Here is a 25,033-nt window from a genome sequence, read left to right as displayed (position 1 = left end):
ATTACTATTTGTTACCACTGAACTGCCAAGGCAGTAGGTTCTTATGGATTGCAGGTAGGACTGGAAGGGACCTCTTTGGTTACTGAAATAGTACAATCCTGTTCATAAACTACTCCATGTACATTTCAGATTTGTAAGCAATGCTATCCCTGTGTTTGCTAGGATATATGTCTCTCTGAAAAACTGGCATTCTAAAGTGATAAGGAGGCACAGCTATTCGGTCACTGCTGCCACTACACATTTTACCAAGCGCAGCGTTGGTCTGAAAGAGTACATCTGATGCTAAGAATTTTCATAAGTTTTTATTTTTAGCACAATGCCTCAAGGACACAATGAGCCTAGTTTGCCAAAGGTTACAGTGAAGGTTGCTTTCAACTTTATTGGCAAAATGTCTCCTGCCTCCCACCCCAAAAGAGAGACAAGGTCACAAAATGTTGCACGCGGAAACCTTTGGGCCTTTCTCCAAATAACTGTTATGAGCAGATATAGCATTGGCCTGCTGTTGTGAAAGGTCATTGGCCTGCTTGTTACTTGCATTCTTTTTAAAAGTACCCATTTGTTAGCCATGGCAGAAACTCTATCTACATTTATGATTGACTTCAGAAACTTTCCTCTGTATTCCTGGAGAGAGATGGACAGATGCACGGTGGTGTAGGAAGCAATGCTGTATTCAGATCATGGCCAATGCTGTTGCAGGTGCCTTTATTTTTATTAAGTTAAAAATATCCCCAGCCTCTCTTGCTGAACTGGGGCACCTTAACTATTACAAAAAATACCACCACCCCCCTCAAGTCCAGTATATCATAAACTATATTCACATCCATAGCTCACTGAATGTGGTCACATTAGCTAATCAAGGGCCTGCCTCATCTCCCTTTGAAGTCAGTTGAGGGTCTGACTTTATTACCTCTGTCTGCCAAGAGTGATCCTCTCACTAGTGAATTGGTTGTCCCTTAAATGCCTGACTACAGGTGGGGCTGTACTCCATGCTTTTGAAGGCCACCTAAACCTAGTTAAGCTCTGGTGGACTCTCAAGGAAGTAAATTCCACACTTTGGGCCTGATCCTGTGTGCAAGGATTGCAAGATCAGGTTCAGTTCCAAAAGTTTTTCACTTTGAATGATCCCATTTGAACCATCCAGCTAATGTGCTTGATTATTTCCTTGTTCTTGGACAATGGTTTTTCACTATCTTCCCTTGTTACTCCCTATTTCCTTTTTGGAGTATTCTACTGTGGCTTCTCCCTTTCTGCTCTGTGCATCATAGATGGCTTCTTCCTCTGTGCCATGCATCTCCCCTGTAACTCTTACAGCTTTTTATGAGCAGTAAGTGAACAAGTGTAAAGAGCTTTGAGAAAAAGAGAGGAGACAGTGGAATAATAAGAGCATTCACTTTCTGTGCCTGGAAGAAAACATGTAGGGTGCAAAAAGGGGAAATTATTTTGCTCTCCATTTCTCCTAGTTCCAGTTCTAATCCTACCTTTAAGCCTTGCCTCTTGAACCAAGTCCCACACTTGAAATCTTAGATGCCTACAGCATGACCACAAGATCTGAATTTGCACAATGCTGACACTTTTCCACGAAGAAGAGAGCCTATCACTGGGAAATGTTTATATAGAAGCAAATGTTGTATAACCTTCAAGTGTATAAAATAATATGTCATTTTATCGCTGCCTTTAAGGAGCAGGTGTCACTTGGCATTATTGGAAATGGCAGTCTCATAGCGCACTGTGAGTCAAAGCTTCTCACGTCCAACTCAGGCTATAGAAATAAGTGTAACTAACTGACTGTGTCCACTCTGATTACCTTGATTGTCCCTTAGAGTGAAGTTTGGGTTGTTAGCTGCCTCAGGAGCCAAGCTGTAGTAGAAGTGTTGACCCTCTTGTGGGTCATCCTGGTCTACTGCACTCACTGTCTGAATCAGCTGTGGAATGCAAGAACAAAACAGTGGTAGCAGCCCTGCTAGGGAGACACTACTTAAAGAATTACACTCTAAAAGTGAAAGCAAATGCAGTGTTTGAACAAGACCATCTTGTGAGGGACAAGTCATGACTTGAGACATTGAAAGCCTTCTAGACTTCATTTTATTTCACTGCACTCATACAAATCCCAGTAAAACTAGGGATGGGCCAATTGGTTCGGTTAAAATAACAGACAAGCCACACCCCCGTTCCCAATTTAAATCAAACCTTTTTTGAAGGCTCTGAAATGCTCAGAAGCACATGCATCGATGTCACAAGAAAGCCCATTGTCAATAGATTTCCAACCTCATTTTCTACTACCAAGTAGATAACTTTCAGACACTTATCCACACTGAACCCTAGATGAGTATTTTGAACATAATTTTAAATAGTAAGGTATGTTTCACAGGGAAACATGTCACTTTGCTTAAAAGAAGAAAAAAGGCAGTTCTGCAGCATTATATATGTAAATTTTCCATGCCTGATTTCCCTGTGATGAATTCTCCCTTTCAGGGGTGTGCACAAGGGGGATGGCAAGCGGGGGCATGCCCTCCCCCCAATAATTGGCAGGGGCACAGAACATGCCCCTCCAAAAATGGTAAAATTTAAATTCTTGCTCCTGCTCCATTCATTGGTTTCTGCTGTCTTTCATACAATAAGCTAAACGTGCTGTAAGTTACAGAATATAAACTTCCCTCCACATTCTATATATTCTGTCACCAAGGATGTGCACTAGAAAAATAATTTGGATTTCAGAAGAACTAGTGCTCTTGATATTGTAATTGACCCACAGTTCAAAATACCTTGGGAGAAAGTCTAACTCAGCTTAAGTCAGTGGGAGTTTTGCCATTGACTTTAAACGGTGACATCTAAGCTCCTTTAATTTTTTTAAATTAATTAGGTTTTTCCTATGAAGTCAACAATAAGAAAACAAACAAGCATTGCCTTAAGCAATGAATATAATAGGCTGTTTGGAAGGAAAATAGAAGCCAGATTCTACCACCTTTACTTCATAAGTAGCCTGTTGATTTCAATGGGGAGTAATAGAGTATGGTACTGCTCAGCTTGAGTATGTACTAGAATCAGGGACAAACCTTTTGCTTAGTTTTAATATAAGGAATAAACTTCTACTTGAATTCATAGCACTGAAGTTTGTTTTCTAAGTGATTAAGTGAGAAATGATAGGCCTGAGCAGCCTTAAATAGCACTTTGAAATTGATTCCAGGAACTTTTCAAAGTGGTGCAAAGCAATTTAGTCACATGACTCCAGTTATTCATAATGGCAGCTGCATGTCTAAATTCTCATGCACTACTGGGGCAGGGGGGAAAGGATAGCTCAGTGGTTTGAGCATTGGCCCAGGGTTGTGAGTTCAATCCTCATGGGGGCCATCTAGGGAACTGGAGTAAAAATCTGTCTGGGGATTGGTCCTGCTTTGAGCAGGGGGTTGAACTAGATGACCTCCTGAGGTCCCTTCCAACCCTGATATTCTATGATACTTGGAAAGTTTGTCCCCTAGGACAGTGGTCTCCAAAGTAGGATGCACAGCAGCAGGAGTGCTTTTTTGTTTTGTTTTGTTTTGGCAGTTTGGGCAGGAGTCCAAGTGTGTGGGGTTTTTTTTAAATTATTTACGGGTTTGTTTTTTTTTTTTGCTTTGGCAAAAATGGTAGAGCCAGCGCGGCAGGGAGTGCGTGCTCAAAATTCTTTTACTGATAGGGGTGTGCGATCAAAAAAGTTTGAAGATGACTACCCTAGGAAACCCAAACAGTGTTTTTTCTTCTTTGCCTCATTCTGGGGCTCTGTGTGCATAGTTGTACAAAGTTATCTCGGGCATAAACCCATTGACTTTAGGGGAGTCCTATCATGAAGTTGGCCCAGTCACTCCAGGCTACTTTATAGGAGTAAATAGGCTTGAAGTAGATTTAGTGAAAGCTAAGGGCAGGTCTAAAATATAGAATGTCTATTTTTCCCTCCCCTAGTAAGAGATCGGCACTCCAGTTTTTAAATTTAGGCATCCAATTCTGATTTGAGCACTCAAACGTAGTACCGTGGATACTGAATGCCTAAGGGCCAGGTTGAGCAACTGCTGGGGTTAGTGACAAAATTCCCACTGACATCAATGAGCATAGGATCAGACCTTAAATGCCGAGTTTGTGCATCTGCCTGTGGAATATAGAAACCCTAATAAATGAGTCCATATATGAAAGATGTGATTTGAGACAGAGAAGGGACGCCATTGTGATGTTAGCACTGCTTGCTTCAGTGGAGTGATTCTTGATTTTCATGGGTGTCAATGAGTGGAACCTAGGATCCCTTGTTAGAAATACTTAGACTTCCTGTAATTACATGATCAAACCCCTAGAGAGCTGACTCAGTCTGTCATTCTTCCTAGATGGATGTGTTCAATTCTATGCAGCTTACAGTTCTTCCTGCCAGGAGTTAAAAACAAACAAACAAGAGCAAACAAAATACCCAACCCAACCCACTGCCTGTCATCTAGGAGCACTAACGACTCCAACTGTTCTTCAGTAGAGGCACAGTTTGCCCCGGTGGTCTCACATTTCCTCTTGTCATTGTTGCTGTGCAACATGCTGTCTGGTTATCTGCTGCCAGCCTCTCTAAAGATGGCTTCATGTCAGAAGTGAAGTGAATCAGACTTTGCAAAGTACTTTGTGATCAATAAGGAGGAGAAAGATGCTATGGATGAGATTATTACTAGCATACTGTAACTTCCTTTGGAAAACAATGAAGTCATCAGAGGACACACATTGGGCCAAGAGCATCAGAACTGCTGAACAGAGTTCTGATGAAACATCTGATGTCCTGTAGTGCAAATCTACTTTGCCCCATCCCCTCCCTTTTCTTAGTTGCTGGCTATGCCCATACAATGCAGTATCTGCATGTAAGTGACAACATTCATCTCACGCAGACATATAGCATTTCTCACCTGTCCAGCGTTTGCATTTTCACACACAAAAGCTTCATAGAACCTGGAAAACTGAGGAGCATTATCATTCACATCTAGGACTTTTACTGTGACTGATACACTGCCAACCTGTGAGGGATTGTCTAAAAGAAGAAAGAACAAAATAATTACAGAGACTTTATAATCACAGGAAAAAGTAGCTGCTTGCTCTACCAAAAAGGCAAGCGAACTCTCCTTTTAAGCCTTGTTGCATTGAAGGAAATTATTCTAATTGTAACAGGTGTGGGAAGATAGTGGATACTATAAGCAAGATTGAGTTCCAGATTCCAGTCTAATCACCTCGACTCCTCACATGTTCACAGCTTTCTCAAACCTGGCCACAAACACAAGGTAAATTTCTGGGAAAGTTTGAGACGATGCCAAGAATTAAGGTAGGCTAAGGTTGGAAGGTGTGGTTCAATTAGTCTTGTTTCAGAAGGCATTGGGCTCAAGGAGCTGATAAAATTGTTTTTGAAATTCTGCAATTCTGATTTTTCTCAAAATTTAGAATTTCAACTATAAAACAGCTTGACATTTTGGACAAATATTTTATATAAAAATCATCCAGTTTTTTGATCAGCTATAGCACTAGTTGAAAAATGTAAAAATTTCTACAAAAGTTTTCAGTCAAATTTCAATGAGAAAAAGATGGAATTTTCATGACATCTTTCGTGGAAACCAAGTGGAACATAATTTATTGGCTTAGTTGCTCACAAATGGAAGGAGAGATGAGTTGATCAAGGTAAATATCTTCAGATCAAATAATATATAAACCCTGTGTCTTCAAGATGAATATATTAGCTTCTTTCTTCTTGTGGTGTTTTTCGGTCCCCCACACCCAATTATTCCACATAAAAAACCAAAATGAAACACCATACAAAAAAAAGATGAAGACTGAGCGATCAAATGTTCAAACGTTCATAAAAGTTGAGATTTAATTCTCAACTTTAACTCTGCTACCTTGTGCGTATATTTAAAATACTATCTCTTTATAGCATTATGTAATGGTTTCAAATACAGTAGAGCATACATTCTGGAATTTTCATAAGTTTTTTATGTATGGTATTCATATTGCATGTAGCATGCCTGTACCACTGAGTTAATACTGTCAAATAATTTGATTATGTAGCTTGTCATCTATCCATATGTTTTATACTGTACCTATCACAGAGGCGTATGAATATCTAATTTATAGACTGAATAATATCAAACTACCTTTTAAAAATAGAAACTCAGACTTTGTGATGGTCCCTTCTGACTGTAATCATCTAGTCTGCTATCCTGCACATTGCAGGCCACAGAACTAATAGACCCCTAACCTCTGGCTGAATCACTGAAGTCCATAAAGCAAGATTTAAAGACTCCAAGTTACAGAGAATCCACCATGTACACTACTTTAACCTAACCAGGGACCCATTCCCCATATTTCAAAGGAAGATGAAAAGCCCCCAAAGTCTCTGCCAATCTGACCCAGGGGAAAATTCCTTTCCAACCTCAAATATGGTGATTAGTTAGACCCTGAGCATGTGGGAAAGGCCCATCAGCCAGATACCTGGGAAAGAATTCTCTGTAGTAACTCAGAGCCCTCCCCATCTAGCATCCCATCACTGGCCATTGGAGACATTTGCTGCTAGCAGTCGTAGATCAGCTACATGCCACTGTAGGCAGTCTCATCAGATTATCCCCTCCAAAAACTTTTCAGGCTCAGTCTTGAAGTCAGTTAGGGTTTCTGCTCCCTTTGGAAGGCTGTTCCAGAACTTCACTCCTCTGATAGCTAGAAACCGTTATCCAATTTCAAGTCTAAGCTTGCTGATGGTCAATTTATATCAATTTGTTTGTGTGTCCACATTGGTACTTAACTTAAATAACTCTTTCCTCTCCCTAGTATTTATCCCTCTGATGTATTTATAGAGAGCAATCATATCTCCTCAGCCACCTTCTGGCTAAACAAGCAAAACTGTTTGAGTCTTCGCTCATAAAATAGATTTTCCATTCTTCTGATCATCCTAGCAGCCCTTCTCTGCACCTGTTTGAATTCATCTTTCTTAAACATGGGAGACCAGAGTTGCACACAGTCTTCCAGATGAGGTCTTGCCTGTGGCTTGTATAACTGTACTAACACTTCTGTCTCTACTGGAAATACCTCGCCCGATGCAGCCTAGGACTGCATTAGCTTTTTTCATGGCTGCAACATATTGGTGGCTCATAGTCATCCTGTGATCAACCAATACACTCATCTTCCTTTGTCATCTCCAACTAATACATCCCCAGCTTATAGCAAAAATTCTTCTCATTAGTCCCTAAATACATGACCTTGCACTATTAAATGCCATCCCATTTCACCTTATTCATCTATTGTATGCACAAGTGCATACAGACTCAGGCAATTTGGAAGCTAGAAACCTACTAGAAATGTTGTACTGTACATATAGAAAAGTGAAATTTTATTTGCTGCAGACAATATGGGACACTTCCTTAGTTACAGCCAACCCAGACAATGAGTCAGTGGGTGCTGTGCAAAGGAGTTTCACCGTATCTTTCTCTGATCCTAGTGCTACTGTAATGCACGGCTTTAACTGAGCCTGTGAGCTGCTTTGGCCACAGAAGGCTGAGCACACAGTAAGGATAGGTTGGGATGGTGTGAGGTCATATCAGGTTACGACCCCTTCCTGCAGCTATATAGGGAGGGGAGGTGTGTTATAAAAGCCCTTATATTAGCTCTCCGCTACTCAGGTAGGTCATCCTTGCCCTTAGGTGAGCCTCCCTGGACTTATGAAATTGGATTTTTGGCTGCATTAGACTAGTGGTGCAGTAGTGCAAAGCAGAGATGAGTCAAGATCCTCTTGATCTGTCCCTCAGTCTTTTTCAGATAAAACAAGCAATTCTTCTTCTTCGAGGATTAAGCCAAGGAAACTTTTTTACACTTATATCTTTGAGCTGTGCATATTTAAAAAAAAAAACCCCAAAACAAAACAACAACAACAACAAAAAACCTTTGACACTTCTATTAAAGCGGAAATGGTATATTCTCCACCTCCGCCCTTCACCTAACTCAGAGATGGCTGGGTATATTTTGTACAAATATTAAAAAAATATATTCACTTATAGACTGAGGGTGAGTATATAATTTAACAAAATTCATGGCAGAGAGGGAGGCAAGCATGAGAATGATGCTGTAGCATGGTGGGCAGAACGCTCCCCTGGGACGTGAGACACCCAGTACCCCTGCTCTAATGGATTTTTTTAAAATTTATCCATAGATTGAACAAGACATCAGAATATCCCATAACACTATGGCTAAGGCATGCATCTGAGAGGTGGAAGATCTCAGTCCAGATTCTTCAGGTGTGTATGTGTGTGTGTGTGGGGGGATCTGAACTGGCTTTCCCACATCCAAGGTAAGTACTCTACCCACCAGCTAAAAGTTAGGAGTTGTCGCCCGCCCATGGCTGTTTTTGAAAGCTTGTCTATTGGAGCCCAATGTGGTAGGCAAGGCTGTCTTCTCCTGGATCATGCATCATTCTGGGATTTAGCCAGCTGGATGCCTGGTGAGAGGCTGCAGGGCACATGCTCAACGGCAGAAATGTAGGCTCCTAGCAGCGGCGCCAACTTTCTCCGGCGCTGGGGGGTGCCCATGCCCCCCTGCCCCGGCCCTACGCTGACTCCACCCCATCCCTGCCACTGGCCCTTACCCCATTCCCATCCCATCCCCAAAGTCCCTGCCCTAACTCCACCCCATCCCTGCCCCTTTTGGATCCCTTCCCCAAATCCCCACCCGGCCCCGTCTCTGCCCTCAGCGTGCAGCGTTCCCCCTCCTCCCTCCCTGCCCTGCGAATCAGCTGTGTCGTGACACAAGGGCTAGGAGGGAGAAGCAGGACGTGGCGGTGTGCTCATGGCAGAGGCAGAGGTGAGATGGAGCAGGGGGGCAGGGCCACGGGAAGCTGCCGGTTGGTGCTCAGCACCCACCAATTTTTTTCCATGGGTGCTCCGGCCTATGTTGGCACCTGTGGCTCCTAATGAACTTTTACTGCACAATTTTAGGCACAGAGTAAGTTTAGGTGCCTAAAAGATTTGAGGGCAGCTCAGCTGGAGATTTGTGAATCCCTGAGGGACCTGATTCTTGGATTTAGGTCCATAAAGTGGCACTTGTGCACCTAAGTCCTTTTGTGAATCTAGCCCTATGTGTTCACTGCTGCAGAAGTAACATTTACTTTTGAAGCCTTTTGACAGCACAGTTAGTTTGAGATTTTAAAAGCTGTCTAAAATAAATAGGAATTTGGTGTATAAATCTCTTAGGTGATCTTGAAAATCTCAACCTTATTCTTTTATCAATTTTTAAGGACCTGATTCCTCCACCATAGTGAACTAAACCTTATGGGGCAGGTGGTTCAATTCACTTAGCAGTCTGGGGGTTCTGCTCCACAGAAGGGTGGCAGAATCAGCTCCTAGGTTAGAACATAAGAACAGCCACACTTGGTCAGACCAATGGTCCATCAAGCCCAGTAGCCTGTCCCCTGACATGGCCAATGGCAGGTGCCCCAAAGTGAATGAACAGACAGGTTATCATCAAGTGATCCATGCCCTGTCACTCAATCCCAGTTTCTAGTAAATAGAGGCTAGGGACACCATTCCTGCCCATCCTGGCTAATAGCCATTGATGGACCTATCTTCCATGAATCTATCTAGCTCCCTTTTGAACCCTGTTATAGTATTGGCCATCCCAACACTCTCTGACAGGAGATCCAGAGGTTGACAGTGCGCTGCGTGAAAAAATACTTTCTTGTGTTTGTTTTAAACCTGCTACGTATTAATTTCATTTCATGACCCCTTGTTCTTGTATTATGAGAAGGAGTAAATAACACTTCCTTATTTACTTTCTCTATACCACTCATGATTTTATAGACCTCTATCATGTACCCCCTTGGGCGCCTCTTTCGAAGCTGAAAAGTCCCAGTCTTATTAATCTCTCCTCATACGAAAGCCATTCTATATCCCTAAGAAATTTTCTTTCCCTTTTCTGAACCTTTTCCAATTCCAATATATCTTTTTTGAGATGGGGCGACCACATTTGCATGCAGTATTCGGGGTGTGGGCGTATCATGGATTTATATAGAGGCAATAGGATATTTTCTGTCTTCTTATCTATCCCTTTCTTGATGATTCTCAACATTCTGCTCCCTTTTTTGACTGCCGCTGCACATCGAGTGGATGATTTCAGAGAACTATCCACAATGACTCCAAGATCTCTTTCTTGAGTGGTAACAGCGAATTTAGACTCCATCGTTGTATATGTATAGTTAGGATTATGTTTTTCAATGTGCATTACTTTACATTTATCAACATTAAATTTCATCGGCCATTTTGTTGTCCAGTCACCCAGTTTTGTGAGATCCTTTTGTAGCTCTTTGCAGTCTGCCTGGGACTTAACTATTTTGAGTCGTTTTTTTATCATCTGCAAATTTTGCCACCTCACTGTTTACCCCTTTCTCCAGATTGTTTATGAATATGTTAAATAGGACTGAGCCTAGTACAGACCCTTGGGGGACACCGCTATTTATCTCTCTCCATTCTGAAAACTGACCATTTATTTCTACTCTTTGTTTCCTATCTTTTAACCAGGTACCAGTCATGAGAGAACCTTCCCTCTTATCCCATAACTGCTTATTTTGCTTAAGAGCCTTTGGTGAGGGACCTTGTCAAAGCCTTTCTGAAAATCAAAATACACTATATCCACCGGATCTCTTTTGTCTGCATGCTTGTTGACCCCCTCAAAAAATTCTAGTAGATTGGTGAGGCATGATTTCCCTTTACAAAAACCATGTTGACCATTTCCCAACAAATTATGTTCATCTATGTGTCTGACAATTTTGTTCTTTATGATAGTTTCAACCAATCTGCTGGGTACTGAAGTGAGGCTTACTGGTCTGTAGTTGCCAGGGTCACCTCTGGAGCCCTTTTTAAAAATTGGCATCACATTAGCTATCCTCTAGTCATTTGGTACAGAAGCTGATTTAAATGATAGGTTACAGATGACAGTTAGTAGTCCTGCAATTTCACATTTGAGTTCCTTCAGAACTCTTGGGTGAATACCATCAGATCCTGGAGATTTATTACTGTTTAGTTTATCAATTTGTTCTAAAACCTCCTCTAATGACACCTCAATTTGGGGCAGTTCCTCAGATCTGTCACTCAAAAAGAATGGCTCAGGTTTGGGAATCTCCCTCACATTCTCAACAGTAAAGACCGATGCAAAGAATTCATTTAGGTTCTCCACAATAGCCTTATTGTTTCTGAGTGCTCCTTTAGCATCTTGATCATTCAGCGGCCCCATTTATTGTTTATCAGGTTTTCTGCTTTTGATGTATTTAAAAATGATTTTGTTATTACTTTTGGAGTCTTTGACTAGATGTTCTTCCATTATTTTTTGGTCTTTCTAATTATATTTTTACACTTCATTTGCCAGAGTTTATGCTCTCTTCTATTTTCCTCACTAGGACTTATCTTCCACTTTTTAAAGGATTCCTTTTTGCCTCTGACTGCTTCTTTTACTTTGTTGTTTAACCACAGTGGCTCTTTTTTGGTTCTCTTACTTTGTTTTTTAAATTGGGGTATACATTTAAGTTGAGCCTCTACTATGGCGTCTTTAAAAAGTTCCCATGCAGCTTGCAGGGATTTTACTTTTGGTATTGAACCTTTTAATTTCTGTTTCACTAACCTCCTCATTTTTGTGAGTTCCCCTTTCTGAAATTAAATGCTACAGTGTTGTGCCACTGTGGATTTTTCCCTGCCACAGGGATGTTAAATTTAACACTTAAGTTACTGATTGCAAAAGGTGCCAGGTTAAAGAGCCCTGGAGTATGAAGTACTCCAGCTGTAAAGCAGGCACTGCTTAAATAGCAGGAGTGCATTCTCATTCAAACTGCCCAGCTAGTCTGTTTCAAACTTGATGTAGCCCTAGATATGATCTTTCTAGACGAGTCCAATCAGTTCTTGGACAACTGAGAGACTGCTGACAAAGATACCAGTTAATACTGAGTGGTGGCAGATTTTGTGATGTCCACAAGAAAATGGACTGAGATCATTAACAAAACTTTGTGAAGCACTGAGGTTTCAGCTCAGATGCCTGAAGCTCTGCTTTGAATTTCATGTTCATTTGTACCCCAAGCTAAGCGCTATCAAAATTGCAGTTTTTCGTAGATTCACTTTAAAACTATCAGTGCCTCCTTTGCACCTAGAAGTTCACAATGGTGAATCTGGGCTGAGTTTTTGGTATGTAACTAAACATGGAATCCTAGCAAATTTCAACTGTTCTGGAGTTGTTAAAAGCAATTCACGCAGCTTCTGTGGCTTGTGCGAAATGACTTGGCTGTAAACAGCAAGCAGATGGCAATGACATTTGCTCTCTACTGACCTAGGATGGATTTGAATCAGTGACCCAGAAGTGAAAAAGCTCTCATCCTGTTACCAATTCCCTCCTCCCTAGGAGCCTTGGTGTCTATTCTGATAGACACTGAAGCATCTATTTTTGTTAACTACTTGTTCTGGGGAGACGGCTCTCGCTGAATCATATTTCAAGCAGAGCTTTACAATAATTCACTTGAATAGTAATGAGTTGAGAAAACAACATTCTGCATTTAATTGTAACCCTCCAAATCTCATCTCTTTACAAAAAAGAGTGTAAAAACTAAAATGCAATATTCACTCTGTAATGTGAGAAGTTCAATTCAGACAGATAATGTGACTTCCATTCAATTAATTAAAAAAAATGTGAATTGCTTAATTGAAAATGATCTATCACTGTACCTATTGTATCTCTAATCTATATACTGTCTCCATCCACTTACTCAGCTCCACAGCCAGCACTGTGATATTGTGCCAAGAAAGGTCTTCCCGGTCAAGAGGTCTTGCAGTCATCAGAGCTCCTGTTGCAATGTCGACATAAAAGAACCTTCCGGGATCACTGCTTCTATCAATTGAATATCTGCAAAAGTACATATTAAAAATATTATGCAACTCTTGGGGAAACATTGTGTTATAGCACATACAGCACATACGGAACATAAGAACGGCCATACTAGATCAGACCAATGGTCCATCTAGCCCAGTAGCCTGTTTTCCAATGGTGGCCAATGCCAGGTGCCCCAGAGGGAATGAACAGAACAGGTAATCATCAAGTGATCCATCCCCTGTTGCCCATTTTGGCTTCTGGCAAACGGAGGGCAGGGACACTATTCCTGCCCATCCTAGCTAATAGCCATTGATGGACCTATCCTCGATAAATTTATCTAGTTCTTTTTTTGAGCCCTGTTATAGTCTTGGCCTTCACTACATTCTCTGGCAAAGATTTCCACAGGTTGACTGTGCATTGTGTGAAGAAATACTTCCTTTTGTTTGTTTTAAACCTGCTGCCTATTATTTTCATTTGGTGACCCCTAATTCTTGTGTTATGAGAAGGAGTAAATAACACTTATTTATTTTTCTACATACCAGTCATGATTTTATAGACCTCTCTCATATCCCCCCTTAGGCATCTCTTTTCCAAGCTGACAAGTCCCAGTCTTATTAATCTCTCCTCAAACGGAGGATTTTGGTTGCCCTTTTCTGTTCCTTTTCCAATTCAAATATCTTTTCTGAGATGGGACGACCACATCTGCACGCAATATTCAAGATGTTGGCCTACCATGGATTTATATAGAGGCAACAGGAAATTTTCTGTCTTATCTATCTTTTTCCTAATGATTCCCAACATTGTTAGCTTTTCTGACTGCCACTGCACATTGAGGGGATGGTTTCAGAGAACTATCCACAATGACTCCAAGATCTCGTTCTTAAGTATTAACAGTTAGTTTAGACTCCATCATTTCATATTCATACATATATATAAAAAATCGGGATTATGTTTTCCAATGTGCATTACTCTGCATTTATCAATGCTGAAATTAATCTCCCATTTTGTTGCCCAGTTGCCCAACTTTGAGCCACTAAAGTACCTCACCAACTATCATACAGAACATAACTGTATTCATCTAGGACCTGCTCCTGTTTCCATTGACTTCAGTAGGTAAGGATTGGAGCCTTCACTAACTGATAAATAGTTCAGTGTTGGCCTCCATTCACAGGGAACACTAATAGTTTGAAGCTGGAGGGTAGGGAATGTAATGCACAGTTCACCACTATGTTGAACGTTGTACTGCCTAACTAACTGCCTAACTAACTAGTTGGGGTGGGAGTCCGTTACTGAGATAGTTATACTAGTACAACCCTTACTGGGGATGCAATTATAAAGGTACCTTGTACTAGTATAGTTATTTCCTGTCCTGTACAGGAATAAGATATGCTGGTATAAGCACTTTTATATTAGTATAAAGGTGTCTGTGCAACAGGAGATTGAACTACTTTGACTGTACCAGTATAGTAACCATGTTAGTTTGGATGTTAGGAACAAGCATTGGAATGTGTCTCTCTGTGGTGAGCAGAGTTGTCTGACAGTACTCATTTTGGCTTTTTTTTTTTTTAATTCAGACATTTGATCCACATTTATCACCCTTCATGGAACACAGGGACAATCCTTCTGATGGCTGTCATGTATTTACTAGAGGTGGAAATTCTGCCATTTCTCTGCACATCCAAAACTCTCAGATGGCAATGGGAATATAGGGTGCAGAAGTGCATCCAGCCACTGCTGTGGAGGCAGTTCATCTGCCCCCTCAGTAGCATTCTGGCTCTGAGAGTCTGCAATGAACCCATAATGTGTAATCCTTTTTTGATTTCTATTTGCATCAATGATATCCTGCAGTAATGAAGTCCACAGATTCATTTTATGTTGTGGAAAAGAACATTTGGCCTTTGGAAGCAAAGACCACTTTCTCTGCAGTATTACGATGCTTTTCTGTAGGTGATAAATACCTTTAATTTTCACACTTAAAGACTAGAGTAGACTCTTTCTGTCTTTGGAGGTTGCTGATGTGTAATGTATAATGTGTAACTGTAATGTATTCTGTTAATCTGTTACAGCTATTCATCTAAGATAGACACTCCCTCAAAAGATATCACCAGGCACCAATCCAAGCACTGTTCCTTAGATTATAGTTCAGACTCATTTCCACCACTGTTGGCCCATTCCACAATGCTCTCATTGAATTGAATACGAGTTTATCCACTGACCTCACCAGAAGCAGAATCAGGACCTTTATTCTGAATTTTTTTCTGCTTTACAATCAGCAGAACAAACATGCAAGACTGTATAGCAGTGCTTCTCAAAGTTGGACCGCCGCTTGTTCAGGGAAAGCCCCTGGCGGGCCGGGCCAGTTTGTTTACCTGCTGCGTCGGCAGGTTCAGCCGATCACGGCTCCCACTGGACAGCACATCCCTCGGCCTGCGCTGCTTCCCGCAGCTCCCATTGGCCTGGGATGGCAAACCGCAGCCAGTGGGAGCCGTGATCAGCCGAACCAACTGACATGGCAGGTAAACAAACTGGCCCGGCCCACTGGGGGCTTTCCCTACACAAGTGGCGGCCCGACTTTGAGAATCATAGAATATCAGGATTGAAAGGGACCTCAGGAGGTCATCTAGTCCAACCCCCTGCTCAAAGCAGGGCCAATCCCTAAATGGCCCCCTCAGAGATTGAATTCACAACCCTGGGTTTAGCAGGCCAATGCTCAAACCACTGAGCTATCCCTCCTCCCCCTGCTGTATAGCACTGGCAATACAAAACTCTGTAGAGCTATGCTCTTGGGAAAGAAACAGCAATTATTTCCCCCAGAAAAAGTGAGAAAAGGGGAAAAAAGGGTATTTTTTCTATTTTAAATAGAGATTTTTGAGGTATTAGATTTATTACAGAACTCTGCATGAGAGTTGCTGTATTTTTCTATAATAATCATTCTTGTATGATTGTATAAAAAGATTTTTCCTATGACAGTTTAAGGCTAGCTAGTATCTGAGAGTGAATATAGCCGTCTGATTAGTGGTTTAGCATTAATCAGTGATGTCACAAAGCACAGGTGGAGGCTTTGTACTGATTTCTCCACACACTGTCTCCTATTAATAACTAGTCTTCCACGTTCATGTCCATTGTACTCTTTTAATAATCTTCCTTAGTCACTCAGCAGTAATCAAGCCACATTTCCAGCAATTGGAGTCTCTCAGTGAGGGAGTCCAAATGCCAGAAGCTGGGAATAAGAGGATTTCAGCATTCCCATGTGTTCAGTGGGCCCTTCTGAAACATGGTCTGGTGCTTTAAATTTATTTTCAAATTTGAAAAAAAAAGGCATTTTTGATTAATTTTTTTTTTTGGATTAAAACCCTAGTTTCTGGTGGAATCATTTCTGATGCACTGAATGTATGTTTTCCTCCTCCTTTAAATTTTGCACTACGAGGGCCAGATTCTCCCCAACGTTGCACCTTGTGCAGTCATTTACATCAGTAAAAAGTGATGGTGTAAAACACTACCATTCTGCTTTTGCTCTCATTAGATGTTGATGTAACTGGCCAAATGAGGTGCAAGGCAGTAGAGGAGCAATAGTTGATTTTTACATCTTTATTTACCCAAATCACTCATATTTTGTTTCTCTCTGTGTATTTACAATGCAGGAGGAAAGAGGGGCTGCACACAAGAAAATATGTGTAAGTAAATACTGGAGCATATTTTTAATTGTGCCTGAATTTAAATACACCTCTACCTTGATATAACGCTGTCCTCAGGACCCAAAAAATCTTACCACGTTATAGGTGAAACTGTGTTCTATTGAACTTGCTTTGATCCGCCACAGTATGCAGCCCTGCCCCCTTCGGAGCACTGCTTTACCGTGTTATATCCAAATTTGTATTATATCAGGTCGTGTTATATCAGGGTAGAGGTGTAGTTGTTCTTGGCTTGCTGTTTGTATTTCCCCCCCCTTAAAAAGCTTATTCTCAACTGAGTTAGCTGAAAAGTCCTGGGAAAAATTCAAAACCACAGTAAAAACATGAACATATATCTACCTTTTGTGTCTACGGATATATTTTTTCACAAATGCACATGAACTTGTTTTCACTGCAAAGCTGCAGCATGTGGGTGATGCCAGAAAATGATTAGAATGATAAGACCTTAAGACAGAGAGAGTAGAATGATGTAGTTTGATTGATACTGAAGGAAAGACTAAGATGAGAAGCACAGAGCCGAATGAAGGATAGTCTCATAATCTAGTTAGGAGTTAGAAACAATGGACATGATGTAGGAAAAAGGAAAGCATACATCTTAGAAAGAGCACTTCTAAGGGAAAATAGTGCGCTAAGCAGAACAAGCTTTGTGTCTACCTGGTTCCCTCCCTATGTGAAGCCCATAAAGCCATATATAAGGATTTCACTGTCCCTTCAAAAATTGTAACAACTCAGCATCTAGCGTTCCTGCTGTGCTTTTCTGTAAAGATCCTGAAACCAGGCAGCTGAGAAGCTGAACTTGCACAGGGAGAGAGAAACAATATAGCAACTGCTTGCACAGATCAGAGAAACTTTTAAAGGTTATTTGCTGGTCTATGAAAATGCAATGAACCTGCAACTTTATGTAAGTTTCAATGCTGAATATGGTCTTAAAGAATATTGGTCTTTTCTGGTAAGACTTGGCTGCCACTCTGGAAATGAGAGTGATAATCATGCAGTTCATTCTTTTGGTTCCTGGCTGAACTGTAGACATGAAGCTCCCATGACTGTGAATGTAGTTTACCTTCCTTTATTACTTATGGGAATATCTAACTAAGCAGCTTGAATGTCACAATAGATAATTGAGTGGTCCAGGCATATGTTATTAGCATGCATTCTATTATAAATGTATTTGTATAGCTGAACTGTTGACAAAGATAGGTTGTGTGTAACAACATGCTTTGAAACAGAAGGGAGAAGAGAGTTGATTACCTACAACACAATATGAGGACAGATCTGCAATGGGGATTTCAATTTACACCAGCTGAGTATCTGGCCTAAGACATACAGTAGAAAATCTCTGGATAACAAGAAAAGCTTAAAAAACAGTATGAAAAACCTGATTGAGTTGTTGGTCACATCAGGGTCCCTGGCAGAAATAATTTGTATGGTGGTTCCAATCTCCACATCCTCAGGCACTTCCACAAAGTAGAAGCTAGGCTCAAACACTGGTGGCTCATCCACATCCTCCACGCTGATGTGCACAGTCGTGGTGTCGCGGAAGGGGCCCAGGTTCAGGAAACGGATTTCCAGGTGGGGATTGGTGCCTTCTACTTTTAAAGTGTAGCTTTTCTTGCTCTCAAAACTTAAGGGCTGAGGAAGAGAAAAGGACTGTGTTAAGCCTGTTGAATTCAGTGTGTTAGGCTGCAGCCTCCTGTGTGCCTAAAATAAATGCTTCTCCCCTTTTTACTGCATCTCAGTATCTTTCCACAGATTCATCTCTATTACATGGTCAGTCTTTATGCCAAATATCGCATCTAAATATTTTTAGTTGAAAATAAATCCTGAAGGGGCAATTGTATCAGGAACATTCTATATTTAACTAAAAACCCAACATCTAAAGTGGTGAGAGGAAGGGTTCTGTTTGAAACAACTGAAGGTCTGAAACTCGTTCACCCAATCAAGTGCTATCCATAAGTCTAGTGGAAGCAAAAGCAATTGCAAAGTTATACACCTCTACCCCAATATAATGTGACCCAATAAAACACGAATTCGGATATAACGCAATAAAGCAGTGCTCCGGGGAGCAGGGCTGCACACTCCGGTGGATCAAAGCAAGTTCGATATAACACGGTTTCACCTATAACGCGTAAGATTTTTTGGCTCCCGAGGACAGCGTTATATCAGGGTAGAGGTGTAGTTAAAAGTTATGGGGGACCGTGCTGCCAATTTAATTTACTGCAGTTCTCAAAACTATATGTTCACAAACCCTTAACATGTAGGGAGTTTTATGGTGGAAAGCAGCTCAGTAGAATCCCCTTAATTGGTGCAGAGTCTGAGCAAAACAATCTTTGTGCCTATAATGCAATTGCCCAGTTTTCAGAGGCATACAGTATGCTGCAAAAAATCATGGATTTGATGGTTTTTAGCCTGGTATTTTGTAACCGTAGAACCATGAAACTGCCTTGCATAGAACAGATCATTAACCCACTTAACTCACTATGGAGCTGAAGCTGATTGAGGCTTGTACATCTATTCCCAACCTCTAGGAGCACTACTGACTTTCAATCTTCGTCATTCTTTTCTTTTTGACAACTGAATGAAATTAGATGGGTAGTGGGATTGCAAGAGGGCTGGGTGGCAGGGCAACTGGGAAGCAGGCCTGAGTGTTTTGCACTGGAGTGTATTCAAGGAGAATGAAGGGGAAGGCCAGTTGTGGTAGGTATGTGGGAGCGCACAGCATAAAGGGCAGAAGTTCTCCCAGACCTTTAGACAGCAGAGATCATTGTGCACTTGTACCCCGCCCCCCCCCAAGGTGGAAGTCAGTAGTTTGCTGTAATTGCTACTCTCTGCTAAGACAGTTTGTGGCAACCAGAAGAGGAAGTTACTCAACTTGTGAAGTACCGATGGTTCTTTAAGATGTGTCCCCCTATGGGGGCTACACCCTAGGTGCATGTGCGCCCCTGCGCCTCTAATTGGAGATTTTTGGGAGCAATGACAGTTGAGCCCGCGCATGTGCTCTCCCTCCCTCGTGGTCTGCCTCAAGACTATCTAGCACTGAATGGACGAACCCCCACCCTTCCTTCTCCACCACAGAGCCCTATAGAGAACTCTAAGTAGAGGGGTGGAGGGTGGGTTGTGGAGCACCCACGGGGGACACATCTCGAAGAACCATTGTTACTGCACAAAGTGAGTAACTTCCTCCTCTTCTTCAAGTAGTGTCCCTGTAGGTGATTCCTGAGCAGTAGCCACCACTGGAGGCTGGGACTTTGGAGTGGAGTCTGTTACTACAAAGAGTACTGTGGAGTCAAAGATGGCATTGGGGGCCAAATCTTCCGTGATCGCATAATGTTCTGTGAAAGTATGGGCTGAGGCCCAAGTCACTGTTCTACAGATTACTGAGATAGGAATGGTGACCAAGGTAGAAATTGACCTCATGGCATGCATATGGACTCTGGACTGCACCAGGTTGCACCCTTGATAACCATGATTAATGCAACCAGAGACCCATTTGGATAGTCTTTGAACTCATATCTCAGAGATTTTGGATCTTTCTGTGGACAAAAGGAAGAGTTTAGGGGATTTCCTAAAGTCCTTAGTCCTGTCCAAATAGAATGCTAGTGTCCTTCTAACATCTAGTATATGCAGAATCATCTCCCTGTTGTCATAGTGTGGTTTTGGGAAAAAAAACCAGGAAGATGGATCTGTTGATTCATATGAAAAGTGCAGAGAAAGTAGGGAGAAACTTGGGACATGGCTTTAGAGTTATTTTGTCTTTAAAAAAAGGCGGTGAATGGTGAGTGTGCCATCAGGGCCCCTATTTCTCCTATGTGCCTAGCTGAGGTGATGGCAATTAGAAATGCTGTCTTCATGGACATGTGTGAGAGAGCAAGTTGTCATGGACATAAAAGGAGGCCTAGTCAAAGCCCTGAGAACTAGATTAAGGTCCCGGGATGGAGCGGGTATATCACATGCATGAAGAGATTCCCGCGGCCCTTAAGGAATCTACACATCAATGGGTGAGCAAACATCAATTATCTGTCTACCTGGCAGTGGAAAGCAATTTTCACATGAGATGTACCTTAAGGGAGCTGAGTGAGAGTTTTGACCTCTTGAGGTCTAAAATATAGTGCAAAATCAGAGAGAGGGAAGATGAGGTTGGGTCTATGTGTTTAGGTAACTATGTCAAGTCATCAACTTTTGGCTGTGTAGCAACATGTCTTTCAGCTCATCAGAGCATTCTGCCTCTAAGCCTGGGAACTAAGAAGGAGCCAAGCCCGGAGGCAGAGGACCTGCAGGTTGGGGTGAAGGATCAGCCCATTGTATTGAAAGAGCAGGTGAGGAATGGGCCGAAGAGGAACAGGAGGGCATATTGCCATTTGTGTCAGTGTAACAGGGTTCATGACCCCGCCCCTCTTCCTGGGGCCCACTTGCCCACCCCAATAAGTTTGGAGAGGCTTTAGGGTTGTGCAACACCCATGTCTTTATTTACTTATCATTGTCCCACCACCAGTGTCATCTATATACAAGCTTTACAGGTTTGGTTACCTCCTTTACAGGCAGAGTCAGCTTTCAGGTAGGAGGCTTCCAGCTTCCTCCCTGACTTCTCCCTTGCTGCCCCCCTGCTTTCTGGCTCCTTCCCAGCCTTTATAGCCCTTGGTATGTCAGGCCAGCAGATATTGCCAATCTTCAGGCCAGCATCAGGCCTTTTCCATCAGCCCCAATCTGCTTCCCTTGATTGGGAAGAGGCTAATTAGGTGCTTCTCCACCAGCAGCCTGCTACAGTCAGGTAAGGGAGCCAGACTTGTCATGTCCAGGAGGAGCAGTCAGAATAACTCGCTTTGTCTCATTTAATTTTCAACAGGACCTTGGATAGAAGAGGAAACTGGGAAAGGGCAAACAAGAGGGCCCCGTCCACTATGATGGAGTTGGGCTGTGGATGTTGAAACAAAATCTGTCTCTGTGGGAGGGATGTAGTATTTTCTTTTTAATTATTTTTATTTTTGGCTCTGTTGCTGGATGGTGCGATGGAGGCTGGTGTCTGCCAGATGACTTTGGTAGGATCTAGAATAGCCTCATTAACTGGGAGGGCGATTCTGGATGAGGAGGTGGTGTGCAACATATCTACCAACTTGTGATGTGTATCTATCTGCAACCTTGTGAAGGGGAATCTGCATCTCATCTGCCACCCTCTCGGTAAGATCCAGAAAGTTCTTTAAATCATAGATTCATAGATTCTAGGACTGGAAGGGACCTCGAAAGGTCATCGAGTCCAGTCCCCTGCCCTCATGGCAGACCAAATACTGTCTAGACCATCTCTGATAGTCATTTATCTAAGCTACTCTTAAATAGCTCCAGAGATGGAGATTCCACAACCTCCCTAGGCAATTTATTCCAGTGTTTAGCCACCTTGACAGTTAGGAACTTTTTCCTAATGTCCAACCTAAACCTCCCTTGCTGCAGTTTAAGCCCATTGCTTCTTGTTCTGTCCTTAGAGGCTAAGATGAACAAGTTTTCTCCCTCCTCCTTATGACACCCTTTTAGATACCTGAAAACTGCTATCATGTCCCCTCTCAGTCTTCTCTTTTCCAAACTAAACAAACCCAATTCTTTCAGCCTTCCTTCATAGGTCATGTTCTCTAGACCCTTAATCATTCTTGTTGCTCCAATTTCTCCACATCTTTCTTGAAATGTGGTATCCAGAACTGGATGCAATACTTCAGTTGAGGCCTAACCAGCGTAGAGTAGAGCGGAAGAATGACTTCTCATGTCTTGCTCATAATACACTTGTTAATGCATCCTAGAATCATGTTTGTTTTTTTTGCAACAGCATAACACTGTTGACTCATATTTAGCTTGTGGTCCACTACAACCCCTAGATCCCTTTCTGCTGTACTCCTTCCTTGACAGTCTCTTCTCATTCTGTATGTGTGAAACTGATTGTTCCTTCCTAAGAGGAGCACTTTGCATTTGTCTTTATTAAACTTCATCCTGTTTACCTCAGACCATATCTCCAATTTGTCCAGATCATTTTGTATTATGACCCTATCCTCCAAAGCAGTTGCAATCCCTCCCAATTTGGTGATATCTGCAAACTTAAGCGTAATTTCTATGCCAATCTGTACGTCGTTGATACTCAACAGAGCCGGTCCCAAAACAGATCGCTGCAGAACCCCACTTGTTACACCTTTCCAGCAGGATTGGGAGCCATTAATAACTACTCTCTGAGTACAGTGATGGGTGGGGGAGCAGTACAGCCTCATCTGGTGGAGATGAGGAGAAGTGTGCTAGAGGAGTAGCTTCAAGTCCTCCTTCTTGTTCTGAAAAAGCTTCCTCCTCCCCTGGGTCAGGGGCTCTGGACAGCCAGGCTGTGGAAGACCATCTGGTGGACTCTCTCTGAGCAACACTGGATGGCCGCGACATGTGTGTACACATTACCCAAGGATTGCAATACAGCCATGGGAGAGTGGGGGAAGGAGGGTAGGTATGGGCGGTGGGCTTACCCCTGGGTTTGTGGGTTGGCTTAGTAGAACTGGGGAGGACCCTTGTATTGTAACTGTGGGCCACAATGAGGGGCCAGGGAAATGACCTTCTCCTGGCCACTGTCAGACTCATCACTGGGTAAGGGTGGCGCTGACTGGAGTATTGGCGGTACATGGCCTGGTGCCAAGAGTGATTCCGAGTGCCGGGATGTGCTCGGTACCGGGGCCCTGGTACTGAGTAATGGGGATTGCGGTTCTTCACCAACCATCAGGTCTCTAGGGTACTAGAGACTCTGGAGTACCCTGTGCTCACTCGGTACCATGGAGGAGTGTTCATGGTACTTTGTTTGTATCGATGGTTGAGAGCACTCCCTAGATGAGAGTTTTGTTACACCCAGTACAGAAGTTTTGTCGATGCCACTATTTTAGAGATGGTACTTTAATTGTCTTTCCCTGGATACCAGGGTCATGGGTCTCCAGAGTACCAGAGCTCATGTGGTACCATGGGCTCACTTGGTCCTGTAGAGGTGTGCGTGTGGTATGTTGTCAGTACTGATAGTTGGGAAGGTGCAGAGCACTCCTTAGATGGGAATTTTGTCACACCTGGTACCAAAAGGTTTCTCTGTGATGTTCTTTTAGAGAGAGTGCGGTAATTGTCTGTCTCCTTAGGGAGTGGTACCATTGCCTCAGAGCCTGACTGCCAGAGCCCCTGGCTTCTCCAGGTGATGCTGCCAGCCGGTGCTACACAGCAGAGCTCATAATGGAGGCCTCCTTCTGGGTACCATGCTACTGGTGCCATCAGTACCCAGGTGGCCGCACTGGGGAGCCCCTCTGGCTGGCCAACTACTTGGAGCCCTCTTTATGAGCCTTTTCTGGGGACGTCTGCTGTTTTTTCCCATGACTGTATGCCCTTTGATCCGAGGTCAGCACTGGAGTCCCCCTGGAGACAGAAATGCCTTCTCCATAAGGGGGAATTTTAACTTCAGCTCTGAGTTCCTGCGAGAAGGCTGCTTTAGCTGTGGCAGGGGAAGCACTTCTGTGAGTGCGTCTGGCCATTACAGGAATCGAGTCCTTTCAGGAGAGGCACCTCTTGGAGCAGGGAGAGCTGGGCATGGGGGACTATCATCCTCTGCAGTGAAGAATGCAGAAAAAAAGTCAACTTTACTCCTCTTCTTTTCCTTCTTTTTTTTAAACTGAAAAAACAGAGTGTACTAAACACTGGCAGGAGGGGTGGTGGGAAATGCCCCCGGACAGGGCAGGAAACTAAAACATTTTTTCTTTCTTTCTCTTCTCTCTCTCTCTTTTTTTTAATCCCAAAGGAGTAAAATAAAAAGGAAACACTAACGATTAAGTAGAACAAAAGAAACAAAAACAACTTCTTATGCTAATGACACAGATAAGGAAAGGATGACTGCTCCCTCCATCTGCTCACTCTGTTCGAGCCAAAGGCGGTGGAGAAGGAAATGAGAGGGGTTTGCTCACATAGTGCTAGAGAGCTTCAAGGGAGAGCACATGGGCAGGCTCAACGGACACTGCTACCAAAAATCTCTAATCAGAGGCGCAAGCGCACACGTACACCTACAGTGGAGCACCCATAGGGACACTACTCAAAGCAGAACTACTTTCTCACACAAGGGGAGTCAGAGCCAGGAGCTCTGCTTTCCAGCTGAGAAGATAGATCCACCTACTTAGAGATGTTGAACTCACTAAAGTTTGAAATGCTTTGGGGTTTTTGCATGGAAGGTGCTATAGAAATACAAAGTATTATATTATTTGCTGACTCAAGCTATCTACTAGCAAGCCAGTAGGAGGTAGGATGGGGAAGGAGCAGTCAGATAAGGGGAAGATAGCTGGTGAGAAGCTGTGCCCCAGGTGGCTTTTAGATCAAAGTGTCATGGAGCTAATTCCAGGAGTCCTGCAAACCCTGTGATCTTACACTAGTGACCAGCTCCATTGTCTAGTTATTTAATTGCTGCTCATCACTGTTGTATCAAGTAGCAAATTACTTAGGCC

General features: G+C 42.6%; 1 protein-coding gene across 1 annotated transcript in view; it reads right to left on the bottom strand.

Annotated features, from left to right (window-relative positions):
* CDH20 (cadherin 20) overlaps positions 1–25,033 on the bottom strand; it is a 182,601-nt gene that overhangs the window by 12,108 nt on the left and 145,460 nt on the right. The window contains exons 7-10 of the mRNA XM_050939950.1: positions 17,938–18,191; positions 12,767–12,903; positions 4,905–5,026; positions 1,805–1,922 (exon numbers count right to left, since the gene is read on the bottom strand). Coding sequence (XP_050795907.1) covers positions 1,805–1,922; positions 4,905–5,026; positions 12,767–12,903; positions 17,938–18,191 — 631 coding nt within the window. The remainder of the gene's footprint in view (positions 1–1,804; positions 1,923–4,904; positions 5,027–12,766; positions 12,904–17,937; positions 18,192–25,033) is intronic.

Source organism: Gopherus flavomarginatus, chromosome 2, assembly GCF_025201925.1.
Source record: "Gopherus flavomarginatus isolate rGopFla2 chromosome 2, rGopFla2.mat.asm, whole genome shotgun sequence".
In the NCBI taxonomy this organism is placed as follows: domain Eukaryota; kingdom Metazoa; phylum Chordata; order Testudines; family Testudinidae; genus Gopherus; species Gopherus flavomarginatus.
This window is presented reverse-complemented; position numbering and strand designations above follow the sequence as displayed.